General features: G+C 40.3%; 1 protein-coding gene across 1 annotated transcript in view; it reads left to right on the forward strand.

Annotated features, from left to right (window-relative positions):
- LOC140737212 (potassium channel subfamily T member 2) overlaps positions 1–15,756 on the forward strand; it is an 879,580-nt gene that overhangs the window by 286,549 nt on the left and 577,275 nt on the right. Inside the window, exon 6 of the mRNA XM_073063510.1 lies at positions 13,543–13,602. Coding sequence (XP_072919611.1) covers positions 13,543–13,602 — 60 coding nt within the window. The remainder of the gene's footprint in view (positions 1–13,542; positions 13,603–15,756) is intronic.

Here is a 15,756-nt window from a genome sequence, read left to right on the forward strand (position 1 = left end):
AAAAAACAACTCAGTCTGAAGGGAACCACCCACTCTTTTTCTGCCTCAAGGATGAAAAATCTTAATAATATTTTAGCTCAAATTTTGTTTTTACAGTCTGATTTCATGGTGACATTAATAATTGCTACTGTGATGTGAGACTCATGTGTTTTGGTGCAACTTTAAAATGGCTAATGTTATTAGTCTAGCAGTTCAAAACAAAACAAATCATTTAATTTATACAGTGCCATTCATAATATATGCCTCGTGTGCTATATTTTTCTGTGTTTCCTTTACTGCTGTCACCTAATGGATTAAAAGAAACACAGAACAATATAGCACTATTTGGGGACAGAGGTTTCCACACAAAAGGGCGATGTGTGGGGGAAAAAGCAACTGTAAGCTCTGTTGTATCTGTATTGATGGTTGTACCTATGAACCACTTTCACAGGTTATAAAGTGATGCTGAATGGACATCTGGTAGTTGATGAAATTCTGAAATGTAGATGCCTTTCCTGATTTGGAATACCTGAAGTTGGGCTTAATCATTCCCATTTGAGATAATGAATTAAGTGATTCACTTGAAAGGACAAACATTGAAACAAGTAAAGTTGCCCACGATGCTGGATTTCCAGGGATGTAACTTATCTAAAAAATGGAGATGGTAATGGGAACTAGTCACACTGTATTTTGAGCTGGCTGTAGCAGACTGCTAGTAATAAAGATTTGATTGCAACTCATTAGTTAAATGGAAGACAGTTGTTATGTAATATAAAATTCGTAAGTGAGATAATGGAGCATGCTTGTAACCTGGTACCAAACAAAATCACAACTGTGGAAGGAATAGCCATTAGATATAGTTACACCAAAACTTCAGTGCAGGTGTAACCAGTACTACAGTATCTTAGCACGACTCTGGAACAATGCATAATGTCTTGCTGAAGCAAATTGTTGCTTTCGGGTGGATGCAATTAAAACCAGTAAGTCATATGCTGTTGAAGTACAGAAAGACTACACTGAAGGCAGCTGAGAGATTTTCTCTGAAGATGCTGAACTTTAAGAATCTTGAGAGTCATAGTCAAGCCTACATTTCAATAGTTTATGATAAGCAGCAGACAGCTGTAAGCAAGCACCTCCAAGAGTGTCTAGGAGCAACAGTATTGGAGAAAAATCAGCCACATGCAGAGTTCTGATGGTTATGGAGAGGAGTTATGCACTAAGAGGTAAGGAGCTACTTGCTGCGATCTTTGGATAGGAGAAATTTCACTGGTGCACAAATCAAAGAGCTACATATGTGCACAGTGATTGCAAAACACTTGAAGACATTGCTATTAAGAATTAGAGAGTTGTGGGAAAAGCCTGAGGCAAAGACGTGCTTAGCTGACATGTTGAACTGAATGGGTACTGAGAACATAAGAGAAGCTTTGGATTCAGAGCATGAATAAAATATGGTGAGATGCTCGAATCATTTCAGGACATCAAAGAGTCTATCAGACAAGCTGGCACAATGCATTGCCTGAAGCAAATGATTCAGTCAGGATAGAAAGCACCAAAAGGTATCTCTGCTCATGCCTCCACAGAAGTTAAGTGTTGGGTAACAATGCAAATAGATCTTCAAATGTAAATAGATAATTGTTATGAAGAAATGATGTTATTCAATTCATCCATCTCATATATTCATGAAGGAATAGATGCATATCTATAAGAAGAGAAAGGTTGTACTGACTTAGACCAAAAAGGAAGGTGAGAGACCGAGTGAAGTAGTTTGAGACCTACACATTTCAATTATTAGGTAGATCAAATGAAACACTTCTCCCGTACTGGTTTTCAGATAAAACCTGAGCAAAGATCACTTCTGTTCCACCTAGAGGGGAAGTTGTGTTGGTTACAGGTGACAATTCAAAAATTTCTGATGGAGTAGCTATCTATCAACAGTAATTTCCAAGCTTCAAATACAGTCTGCCAGCTACAACATCCTGAAGGTGCAGGTCACCTTTAGAGGCATCCTGTTCATTGCAGGTAACTTGGGGAGGTTCTTAAATGACTAGCTGTTTGATCACCAGATATTATCAGCTTGATTTCCACAGAGTAATGGAAAGGAATTCCTGTAGAAGGCTGCAATATCATCATCAGATCCTTGTTGAGTTTCTTGACTTTCTGCAATATTGTGCCCGAAGGATGATGATCGGCAAAGTGCAAAGACTTCCTTCCGACTGTGAACCAGAACTCTGCTCCTTAAACTGAGCTGTTGAAAATGGAGGACAACAGGGGATAGCCAGAGGAATACAAAGCTACCAGAAAGGAGATCTACAGATGCAGCAAGGATAAAACCTACAAAAGATTGTTGCCATACAGACTAAAAAGTACCCTATCCCAGATCATATGAATTCCTTGCAGAGGAAGACCTCCCACATCAATACAAGAACTGCCATATTAGCAAGGTGACTATAAAGGAAACTGATATGGGGATGCTTTACTACCTCTAGAGCAGGGGTTCCCAAATGTTTTAATGCCATGAACCGCAACCATTAACAGAGGGCTTCGTAGACCCTAGGTTGGGAGCCTCTGCTCTAGAGAGAAAACATTACAGATCAATAATAGGGATCTTGTGAACTACAACCAGTTTGGATTGGATTGGGAAGGATGGACCATTACCCCAAACATTGTTTGGACTGTATTCCCAAGTAAAGCACATAGATATGGAAAAGTGCATGATCTTTTTTTATTTCATCTTCTATTAAGTAGGGACACAATATGATTTTTTAATGTAATACTAGTCCATGAAAAATCTATGTTCCTACAATTACGTCATCCTTTTAGTGCTCATGCATCTAAATGCAGGCTTTTATTGGGACAGTGTTTGGGAACAAAAGGCTCTGTAGGAAAAGATTTGTTAGAGAGAAGGTAACTATAAGCATGTCACCTGTTTCTAAACCATTTCATGAATAAAGTATCTTTCATTGAATTACTACCTGCTGCTGGTATCACCCAGAGTTAATACAGTAAACACTGAGACATCTCTTACTTGCTGCCTTAACAGAGCCATGCAGCACAAAACAGACCATTTTGCCCAACTAGTCCATATTGACGAAAGTGCCCATTTAAACAAGTTTCACTGGCCTTTGCAATTGCTGTCATTACGTACACCATAAGACTATAAGATATAGAAGCAGAATTAGGCCATTTGGCCCATCAAGTCTGTCCATCATTTCATCATGGCTGATCCAAATTTCCTCTCAGCCCCAATCTCCTGCCTTTTCCCCGTATCTTCTGACTAATCAAGAATCTATCAACCTTGGCCTCCACAGCTGCCTGTGGCAAAGAATTCCACAAATTCACTACTCTCTGGCTAAAGAAATTACTCCTCATCTCAAGCCAAAAAGGACACCTCTCTATTCTGAGGCTGTGTCCTCTGGTCTTAGACTCTCCCATCATAGGAAACGTCCTCTCCCGATCCACTCTATTGAGGTCTTTCACCATTTCATAAGTTTCAGTGAGGTCTCCCCCCACAATTCTTCTGAATTCTAGTGAATACAGGCCCAGAGCCATCAAACGCTCTTCATGTGACAAACTGTCCAATCCAGAACTCTCCTTTGAACCCACTCCTTTTTCAGCACATCCTTTCTAAGGTAAAAGGCCCAAATTTGCTCACAATTCTCCAAGTGAACCTTTACTAGTGCTTTATAAATTCTGAAAATCCCATCCTTGCTTCTATATTCTAATCCTTTTGAAATGAATGCTAGCATTGTATTTGCCTTCGTCAGCACAGACTCAACCTGCAAATTAACCTATAGGGAATCCTGCACCATGACTTTCAAGTCCCTTTGCACCTCATCTTTTTGTATTTTCTCTTCATTTAGCTAATAAGCAACTCTTTCATTACTTCTACCAAAGTACATGACCATACACTTCCCGACACCGTATGCCATCTGCCACTTCTTTGCCCGTTCTCCTATTTTGTCTAAGTCCTGTAGTCTTTCAAGGTCCTTAAAACAACCTGCCCCTTCACCTATCATCATATCATCTGCATACTTTGCAACAAAGCCATCAATTCCATCATCCAAATCATTGATATATAACGTAAAAAACACAGACCCCTGTGGAGCACCACAGGCAGCCAACCAGGAGAAGACTCCCTGTATTCCCACTCTTTGCCTCCTGCTAATCAGCCTCTTCTTTATCCATTCTAGAACCTTTCCTGTAATCCCATGGACTCATAGCTTGTTAAGTAGCCTCATGTGTGGCACCTTATCAAAGGCCTTCTGAAAATCCAAATCAGAGGTATCAACCAATTGTCCTTTGTCTATCCTGTATGTTATTTCTTCATAGAATTCCAACCAACTTGATAGGCAAGATTTTCCCTTAAGGAAACCATGCTGACTATTGCCTATTTTATTGTGTGCCTCGAAGTACCCTGAGTCCACATCCTTAATAATCAACTCCACCATCTTCCGAACCACTGTGTTCAGAATAACTGGTCTATAGTTTCCTTTCTTCTGCCTCGATCCCTTTTTGAAGAGTGGAATGACATTTGCAATTTTCCAGTCTTCCAGAACCATCCTGAAATCTAGTGATCCTTGAAAGATCATTACTAATGTCTCCACAATCTCTTCAGCCACCTCTTTCAGAACCTTGGGGTGTACACCATCTGGTCCAGGCAACTTATCTACCTGCAGACCTTTCAGTTTCCCAAGAACCTTCTTTCTAGTGATGGTAGCTTCACACACTTCATGACTTCTAACACCTGGAACTTTCACTATACTACTAGTGTCTTCCACAGTGATGACTGATGCAAAATACTCATTCAGTTCATCCGCCATTTTCTTGTGCCCCATTACTACCTCTACAGCATTGATTTCCTGTGGTCTCATATGCACTCAAACCTCTCTTTTACACTTTATGTATCTGAAGAAACTTTTAGTATTCTCTTTAGTAATACTGGTTAGCTTACTTTCATTTTCCATCTTTACCTTCTTAATTACTTTTTTGTTGCCTCATATTGGTTTTTAAAAGCTTCCCAATCCTCTAACTTCCCACTAAATTTTGCTCTATTATATGCCCTCTCTTTGGCTTTTATGTTGGCTTTGACTTCTTTTGTTAGTCACGGTTGTGTCATCTTTCCTTTAGAATACTACTTCCACTTTTGGATGTATATATCCTGTACCTTCCAAATTGCTTCCAGAAAATCCAGTCATTGCTGATCTGCCATCATCCCTGCCAGTGTTCTTTTCCAATCAATTCTGGTCAACTCCTCTCTCATGCCTTTATAACTCCCTTTACTCCGCTGTAATACTGATACATCTGACTTAGCTTCTTCTTCTCAAATTTCAGGGTGAATTTGATCATATTATGAATACTTACCCCTAAGGGTTCTTTTACCTTAAACTCTCTAATCAATTTCAGTTCATTGCCAACACACAATCCAGTATATCTGGTCCACTAGTGGACTCAACTATGAGCTGCTCTAAAAAGCAATTTTGTTGGCACTTCAGAAGCACCCCCTCTTGGAATCTAGCACCAAACTGATTTTCTCAATCTACCTGCATATTGAAATCCCCCATGATCATTGTAACATTTTTTTTTTGGCATGCATTTTTTATCTCCCATTGTAATTTGTAGACCACATCCTTACTACTGTTTGGAGGTCTGCATACAACTCCCATCAGGGTCTTTTTACCCTTGCAGTTCCTTAGCCCTATCCACAATGATTTAATACCTTCTGACCCTGTCACCTCTTTCTAATGATTTGATTTCATTTTTTACCAACAGAGCTACGCCATCCCCTTTGCATTCCTGCCTGTCCTTTCTGTACAAGCTTTATCCTTTGACATTAAGCTCCCTGGTATAATCTTCTTTCAGTCATGATCTAGTGTTGCTTACAACATCATACCTGCCAATCTGCAACTGTGCTACATGTTCATGTACCTTATTCCTTAAACTGCACACAATCAAATATCACAGCTTTAGTCCTGTATTGACCCTTTTCAATTCTGTGTGCCTTTTATATTGCAAGTCATCCTGTTGACTGCAGTTTTGTCCTATCAACAGCCACTCCTCATGACACATTGTCCCCGTTCATATACCAGCTGTCTCATCTTCAGCACTATCATCTGCTTTTCCTATGATGCTTCTTGCATTGAAGTATTGAATTGAATTGACATTATTTCTTACATCCTTCACATGAGGAGTAAAAATCTTTGCGTTATGTCTCCATTTGCAATGTGTAATTTATGAGGGGTCATTGATAAGTTCGTGGCCTAAGGTAGAAGGAGTCAATTTTAGAAAACCTAGCACATTTATTTTTCAACATAGTCCCCTCCTACATTTACACACTTAGTCCAGCGGTCTTGGACATCCAGAAAGTGTCCACAGCAAGGGTGATTGATAAGTTCGTGGCCCAAGGTAGAAAGAGATGAGTAATACAGCTCATGTTACATGCACATGCAGTTCAACTCTTTGAGTGAATATGCAGAAAGTTTGAAGTTAATAACTCATCGGGGTGATTGATAAGTTTGTGGCCTAAGGTAGAAGGAGGTAAGTAAATAAACTTCACACTTTCTGCATAATCACTCAAAGAGTTCAACTGCATGTGCATGCAATGAGATCTGTATAACTCATCTTCTACCTTAGGCCACAGACTTATCAATCACTTATGCTGTGGACACTTTCTGGAGGTCCAAGATCTGTATGCTTCATGACCATTGGACTAAGTGTGTAAATGTAGGAGGGGACTATGTTGAATAATAAATGTGCTAGGTTTTCTAAAACAGACTCCTTCTACCTTAGGCCACAAACTTATCAATCACCCCTCATAGTAATTTATAATATATAGTATGTACTACAAGGCAGTCAATATAGCATAGAAATACAATTCTATCAGTGTGAATTAATCAGTCTGATGGCCTGGTGGAAGAAGTTGTCCTGGAGCCTGTTGGTCTTGGCCTTTATGCTGCAGTACCATTTCCTGGATGGTAACAGCTGGAACAGTTTGTGGTTGGGGTGACTCAGGTCCCCAATGATCCTTTGGGCCCTTTTTACCCACCTGTCTCTGTAAATGTCCTGAATAGTGAGAAGTTCACATCTATAGATGCGCTGGGCTGCCCGCACCACTCTCTGCAGAGTCCTGCAATTGAGGGAAGTACAGTCCCATACCAGGCAGTGATGCAGTCAGTCAAGATGTTATAAATTGTGCCCCTGTACAAAGTCTTTAGGATTTGGGGACTCTTGCCAAACTGCTTCAACCGTCTGAGGTGGAAGAGGTGCTCTTGTGCTTTTTTCACCGTATAGTCAGGATGTACAAACCACGTGAGATCCTCGGTGATGTGTATGCCGAGGAACTTAAAGCTGTTTGCCCTCTCAACCCCAGATCCATTGATGTCAGTAGGGGTTAGTTCATCACCATTCCTCCTGTAACCCACAACCAGTTCCTTTGTTTTTGCAACACTGAAGGAGAGGTTGTTTTCTCAGTCACCACTGTGTCAGTGTGATGACTTCTTCTCTGTAGGCTGTCTTGTTATTATTTGAGATAAGGCCAATCAATGTAGTATCATCAGCAAATTTAATTAGCAGATTGGAGCTGTGGGTGGGAACACAGTCATGGGTATAAAGAGAGTAAAGGAGGGGGCTTAGGACACAGGCCTGAGGAGCGCCTGGGTTGAGGGTCAGAGGGGCAGAGGTGAGGGAGTCCACTCTTACCACTTGCCAGTGATCTGACAGGAAGTTTAGGATGCAGTTGCACAAGGCAGGGTGAAGGCCGGGGTCTGGACCTCGTAGCTCTGGACGCTGGTCGCACCATGCTCAACCTTTTGTGTCCTAACTTTGTCTGAGATCTTACCAACATCTGCCTCCACAACCTCTCCACTAACTGTTCTGGCTCTCTGGTTTCCATCCCTCTGCATCTCTAGATTAAACCCCACTGTGCAGCATTAAGAAACCTTCCTGCTAGGGTGTTAGACCCGTCTAGTTCAGGTGCAAACTGTCTCATCTGTACTTCCAACTTCCCTGGAATAGAGCCCAATGATCCAAAAATGTTATGCCCTCCCTCCAACACCAACTCCTTAGCCACATTTTTACCTGTGTAATCCTCCTAGTTCTGGCCTTACTAGCACATGGGATGGGTAGCAATACAGAGATCACAACCCTTGAGGCCCTGCCCTTTAACTTAGCACTTAAATCCCAGAACTCTGTGTGTGGAATCTTGTCACTCGACCTACATGAACCACGAATTCTGGCTGTTCATCCTCTCACTTAAGAATGCTGAGGAGTTGATCCAAGATATCCCTGGCACCTGAGAGGCAATGTACTATCTGGGAACCTTGTTCTTGCCCACAGAACCTCCTGTATGTGCCCCTAACTAACGAATCCCATATGACCACAGTGTGCCTCTTCTCCCTCCTTCCCTTCTGAGTCACAAAGCCAGACTCAGTGCCAGAGACCCAACTACTGTGACTTTCCTCTGTTAGGTCAACCAAACCCTACTACCCCTAACCGGAGGTTTCCCTGCCTTCCCACATCCCGCAAGAGGAGCATTCCACTATCCTGCCTGACATCTCTATCCTAGCTGAGCAGATATAAAGGAGGGAAGGAAAATGAAACTTAACCTAGAGCCTTTCTTTTGCTTTCTGTGACTGAAGCCTTCCTTCGCTGAAGCCTTGAAGAGCCATAAGGTAGCGAAGGTTTGAGATGAGTGTTTTCTTCCTCCTGCCAAAGAAAACCCATCAGACTAATCTTGCTTTTCAATATCCGTTCCATAATTGTGCAGAATATGACATAACAATTGCTGATCTAAATGCATTGTCACCATCCTTCCAGACAGCATTTCCCCAACCTCATAGAAGATTTATAGGGTGAAGCAGCTTTTGTCCTTTCTCATCCTAGTTACTGCCCACCCTGTGAAGGGAAATAAAGTGTTGCACATTTACCCTATCCAAGCCTCTTTCAATTTTATACACCTCATTAAATCTCTAAGCCTCTAGTATTCTGAAGAAAATAGCCACAATTTAGCTAATTGTGGTAACTACCGAACTTCTGCAGCACTGGCAATATCCTTATAAGTCTCCTTTCCATCTTCCCTATTTACTGTGATGTGTTAATCAGTACTCTGCTCTCGAGTTTTATGTAATTTTAAAATGATGTACAGTACCTTGTCTTACATTCTGTGCTCTACACGGTGTAGGAAAACATCTTGGATGCTGCTTTAACCATCTTTCCTTACAGTCTTGTGTTTGTTTTTCATCTCTGTGTTCCTCTGTAGCTCTTCAGAATTCTGCGGCTTGTTGTGTATTCTCTTGCCTAGGTTGCCCTCCAGACAGTTCTGTAGATTGAGTTCCATTTTCCAATTTCATGGCCTCATTGCTAGTCCATTGAAATCTCTCTGTAGTCTATGACTTTCACTTGCACTGTCAATTTTTGCATCAGTGAACTTTATAACCCATCTCCTTATATTTACATAATCAAAGGAATCTGCTTTGACCGCCTGGAATTCTAATCTTTTGATCAATCTACAGTATGGGATCTTACAGTGACTGTCACTCAGATCAGGCTATGATTTGTGGTCAGAATACTAACTACACAATTGTGTATACCGAATCACTGCAGAAGCAGGAGGAAGCAGCATGCAAGGATGCAGAGAACTAGTTGCAAAAATGGATATGAAAATGCAGTAGAAACCATTTGTTTCCCCCACTTATTGCCACCAGTGCCATTATCTCTTAGCTTTAGCTGGTATGTATACGTTTTCTTGCACTTTAACTATCCAGTTTTCCTACTGTCACATGAGCAAAGCTCTTTGGCTGCTGGTGTTCATGCTTTATTGATTTCAGCTTGCTATTATTAATATACAAGTTTTGTCAGCAGGTGTTTGAAGGTTTTTAACTGTCTTCAGTCAGCATCTACAATTGTACGGTAGTTAGGTTTGCAGGATATATATCATGCTGTGTTCTGCTGTCAACACTAACAGATCAGCTAAACTGCGCTCCTTTGGGATTGAGCTGTAACCTTCCGGGTGATTATGTCATACCTACTGGGTAAATTTTTTGAGACGTGAAATTAGACAGGGAAAGTTCAGAGGTGGTAATCAATTATTATTGTGGAAGTATATGCGTTTTGGTGGCGGGGTCTCTACCAAAGGAGATGTGAGGTGCTCCTCCCCTTTTTTTTATGGGAGGGAGAAACCAATATTTATGCCATCAGGTTGGAGCCGACCCATTTGAAATACCTCTGCTCCATCTGCCAAAAGCAGAACTTTCCAGTGGTCAAATATTTTAATTCCCATTCACATTCTCGTTATGACATGTCAGTCCATGGCTTCCTATTGTAGGAAGATGAGGCCACCTTCAGTGTGGAGGAGCAACACCTTAAATTCCATCTGGGTAGCCTCCAGCCTAATGGTATGAATATTGATTTTCCTCTTGCTGTTAAAAAAATGTCCCCTCCCCTCTCCCCCCTCCTTCTTCTATTGCCCACACTGGCCTCTTACCTCTTCTCACCTGCCTATCACCTCCACTTTCCCTTTCTCCTATGGTCCACTCTCATCTCCTATCAGATTCCTTCCTCTCCAGCCCTTTATCTTTCCTACCCACCTGGCCTCATCTATCATCTTCTTGCTATCCTCCTTCCCCTCCCTCCACCTTTTTAGTCTGGTGTTGTCCAGAATAAAAATTATTGGGAGACCGCTTTGCTGAGCACCTCTGCATCATCTGCCACAGTGAGATTTCCTGTTAACTCCGATTCCTATTCCTATTTCAATGCGTCGGTTCTAGGCCTCCTCTTGTGCCAACATGAGGTCACCCTCAGGGTGGAGGAGTAACACGTTATATTCCGTCTGGAAAGCCTCCAACCAGATTTCATAAGTATTGATTTCTTCTTCCACTACCTTTCCAGTCCTAAAGAAGGGTCACGGCCCAAAACATCATCTGTTTATGCTGCCTGGCTGATGAGTTCCTCCAGTATTTTGTGTGTGTGTTGCTAGCTATATATATATATATATATATGTGCCTAAGACTTTTGCACAGTACTGTAAATACCACATATTTTTGTGAAAACCAGATACCATTAATACAATCTGACTCTGAAATTATACTTTGAAATTGTCTTGATAACATGTCACATCCCTTCCATGTCTTACCAACTTGACTGTATTATGTTCAGTCAATTTATGAGTTCCATCGGGACTAAAAGCACTTCATTACAGTGTGTGCAACTGAACTATCTGCAAAATGTCAACAACATTACAAGCCATAACCACATGACAGAGTCACTTAAGGTAGCAGTAACACACCTGCTTCAATTTATCAGGATACGGAGGCATACACAGTCTGATAAGTCAAAGCAGGCAAAATATATATGTTCGGAAATGTACTGTTGCCTGTTAAGCACAACAAATTCCCATCAATGAATGTATTACTGTTCTTATTTGCAAATGTTGTATACAAAGTTATCAAACATAAATGTTGTGGATTAACAATTTTGCACAAAACACACATCCACATGAAAAACACTTTCGAAGAAGCAAGTTCACCTGATATGCTGCTTGTACTTCCTTGCAGCTTGATTCTTCTTTGCAGACAGTCTTTATATTCCAAAGTTTGTGCAGCTCTCCACCATGCAGTGATGTGTTTGTTTCTTCAGACACCAGCTTCTCCTTTCTTCATCTTCCCTTTTTGGATTTTGGCTGCACATTCCTCCTTTTCTCAACTGCCTTTGACTGTGGCTTGATACTTCACAATTGTCTTCAAATTATTATTAATTTACTACAACTCCTCCAACCTTAACTGTGTTTAGTTCTCTCTATTTTAAGGGTTCCACAGGTCCCAACAGACTTATGGACAAAAGTCCGTTCCTTACAGTGTGAACATTGTACTATCAATCCTCTTCAGCCTATGGATTTTACCTGCTCCAGGTCTCTACAGTCACTTCCTTCCCACTGCAGACCAACAACCGTACCCTATTTGTTGCCTTGAGACAGGTCTTCAATTCTGAAGTAAACTGCTCGGTTTTAGTTTTACTTACCACTTCTGTTCACCAAGTTTTCTCATCCAGAGTTCCATGAAAAATCTTGATTATACCTTTATCCCCCATCTCCTCTAAAAAAAAATCTTGACCGTACCTCTTCCTACCCTATCTCCTGTTTCTTTGTCTCAGCTGTAACTGTTCCCAGTATGTGACACTCTGTTCCAGAACATCAGAGATGTCCTCTTTCTTTAAACAACAGGGTTTCCCTCCCTCTTATATTGATGCTGCCCTCACCTGCTTCTCCTCCATTTCGCGTGCATCTGTGCTCACACCATCTTCCACTGATGTAATAGTGATAGAGTCCCTCTTGTCCTCACCTATCATTCCATCAGTGCCTGCATCCTCCGCAACTTCATCTCCAAGGGGACCCTACCACTAAACATATATCTTTACTTCCCCCCACTCTCCACTTTCCGCAGGGATCGCTCCCTCCGCGATTCCCTTGTCCATCCGTTCCTCCCCACTAATCTCCCTCCAGGCACTTTTTCCTGCGAGCAGCCTAAGTGCTACACCTGCCCATTCACCATCTCCCCTACCTCCATTCAGAACCCCAAACAGTCCTTCCAGGTGAGGCAACACTTCACCTGCGAGTCTGCTGGGATCATCTATTGTGTCCGGTGCACTTAAAGCAGCCTCATCTACGCTGGTGTGACCCAGACTAATTAAATGAAACTTTTGATGGGCAGATTGTTATGTACACTGACAATAGGCGGAAACAGAGTTCACTATATCTATCCTTATTCATGTTTTGTGACAATTTCAGCATAGCATTTTTTCCTCATAAATAACATTTTGACAAAATTCAGAAAAATGCATGAATTCAGTCGGAATGTTGCAACAATCAAATTATTGGTATTTTATGACACTGTTATTTAGAACAAGGTTTTGTAATGCCCAACAATTTAGAAGGTAGTCTAAGTCACAAAAGGAGGCATTAACTGGCCACCCAGCTTACAACCAAATGTGCAAATACAGGTACAAAATCAAATGTGTTTTATAAATCAGTTCCGTGATAGGATGACAGAAATTAGCTGGAAACTGGAATATTAAAGCGAGGCAGAGTATGATTTAAAATTAAATGTGTATTTTACTGTAAAATTTTGAGTAAACTCATCATAGAATGTTGTGTTTATTAAACCATGGAGCTCATTGACTGTAACAGTTGTTACACTAACAGTTCTGCATAACTAAACACAAAAATGTGATTTAATGGATCTTAAATTAACAAAGAGCCATGCATGGGCTGCTAAAGAAATTATTAATAATCATTTTTCCTAGCTAAAAACAAAAAAAATTAAGTTTGTGGCTTTTGTAATAATCTTGTGCAATTTGGAAGTCAGCAATGTTAATATTGAATTTGTCCCAATTCAACATTTAAGAATGAATTGCTGGTATAGTCTGTAATATCTTTAAAAGATTATTTAAACCTTCTTAAGGTGTAGCTGTCTTCCATCAGGAATAATTAAAGCATTTAGGAAGGAATTAGTTAAAACATCAGAGGGTGAATTCTTCTGATAGCCCATTGTATTAATTTCTATTATTTCCTTTCAGGTTACCGTGGCCTTGATAAGTTTCTTTGAAACAATGCTGTTGGCTTATCTCAGCTATAAGGTAAGCTTTTTGATTTGAAATGGTTGCTTGGCAACCCCGTGCTTGCACAAACTCTCTGGATTCAAGGGATCTTTCAGATTGGCTTTAGTAGCTGGTCATGAAACAAAGGTCAGGAGAATTTACATTAAATAAAAGTACAAAAGGTAACAGCCTTTTCCAGGTCTACTGTTAAAAAGGTGGATAGTATTTCCATGCAGTACATGGATGGCCAAGAATTATGAGTAGCTAGTTAATTGTGTTAAAGAATACTTACCACACTTTGATGCAGAATTGATTTTAATTCCTTTGAATAATTCAGTCAGTTGATGAGCATTGAAAAGGTAAAAAGATTTTTTAGAAAATTTGCTTTATTTGTCACATTACAATCAAAACATCGAAACATTCAGTAAAATGAATTGCTTGTGTTGGGATCTGCTGGGGATAGCCAGCAAGTGTCAGCATGCTCCCACACCAACAGAGTAGGCCCACAATTTACTAACCCAAACCTAAATGTCTTTGGAATGTGAAGGGAATTGGGAGCAACTGAAGGAAACACATGCTGTCATGGGGAGAATGTACAAACTCCTTACAGACAGTGGCAGGAACTGAACCTCAGTCTTACAGAAGTCATTGTACTAGCCAGTACCTTACTGTGAAGTTTTATCTTTAAAAAACAGCTATGATTTCAGCTGGTGCAAATGTGGAAGTAAAACTGAATTGGGCTGCTCTCTTTTTGTTTGAAGCAAACATTAATTTGTAAACAAGGGTGTTAAGTCTTTGTTAATGAACCTTCTTAAGGTGCAGCTGTCTTCCATCAGGAATAATTAAAGCATTTAGGAAGGAATTAGTTTTCAGTTGCAAAGCTGGATCAATCATGCTTTTGGATCAAAGACCTGCTGGCAGTTTTTTTTTGTCTGCATTTGGTACCATTTCATGTTTTTTTTTTCTCTAGAATTATGGTAAAGAACCAAATGGGAAGATGGGCTTAAAGGAGAGACTGACAAGATGTATTAGAATAGTTCAAAGGATGAGCATTTGTGGTTAACAGAATAGATTTAAAGTTCAATGTATATATATAATTTTAATGAAAGGTTAGAAACTGGTGGACATGAAATTAAGGTGATTGGCAAAGTTGTAGGTGGTGTGAAGAAACTTCAGTGGTTAAGATTTGAATGAAAAGCATAAAATTAAATTATTTTCATAAGGGAGTTGGAAAAATAATTGAATCATAGAAATTTATGCATTGGAAGAAGTGATGCAATCCATTTGTATCTCCACTAGCCAAATATAGACACCATCAGTTAAGCCCATGTTCTTGAATTGTGGATCTTAGGCTACGTTCACACTAGACCGGATAAATCAGTAGCCAAAGCTTTTTCTCTTCGTTTTGACCCTCCATCCATACTGAAACAGCATTTTTCTCCCCCGAAAATGGAGATTTTCAGAAGTGCTCTCCAGAGTGAATAAATCTGAAAATTCCTAATATCCGGTTTAGTGTGTACGGGGTAACCGGCTATTTTTAAAATCGCTGTCATGATGTGCCAAAACAAATGGTGATGGCAGTGGGGCATTTCATTGTTTTCTTGAACTCAACCTCCAACACCACAACAATATCTGACAATATATGTGTAACAGCCTAATGTAACATTGAATGGAAATACAAGATAACACTGATGAAGACATGTTTTATACATTTAACAAGGTGCTTTATTAATGTATTGCTTGTGCAAACATTCAATAGATGCAATTGTCACTTTTGCCTAGTAACTCGTTTTATTGCACATGTTAAATACAGCAAAATAATACAAAAAGACATGACAAAAGTAAAGGCAAACAAATGAGGTAACAGCAAATTTCACCTTTACCCAGTAACAAGCCTTATTGCATTTAGTTGTAGCTGTCGTCCCTTTCATCGGTGAAGAGACTATGGCTGTAGGAAATGTTTCTGGACAAAGGCGCACCAAGTCTTTCGCTTGGCAATTCCTTTTTAAGTTTTTCTAGTCTGTAACTGGACAAACCCGCACGTTTCCTCTTCGCTTGTTTTCTGTGTCCTGCGCATGCCCAGTAGGAGGATATATCCAGTTTAATGTGGACAGAGGCATTTTTTAAAACGCCTAGTGTGGACACCTGTTGTTTTTACGCGAAACTGGCATTTTCAAAATTATCCAGTCTAGT

Source organism: Hemitrygon akajei, chromosome 12 (genome assembly GCF_048418815.1).
Source record: "Hemitrygon akajei chromosome 12, sHemAka1.3, whole genome shotgun sequence".
NCBI classification, from domain to species: Eukaryota; Metazoa; Chordata; class Chondrichthyes; order Myliobatiformes; family Dasyatidae; genus Hemitrygon; species Hemitrygon akajei.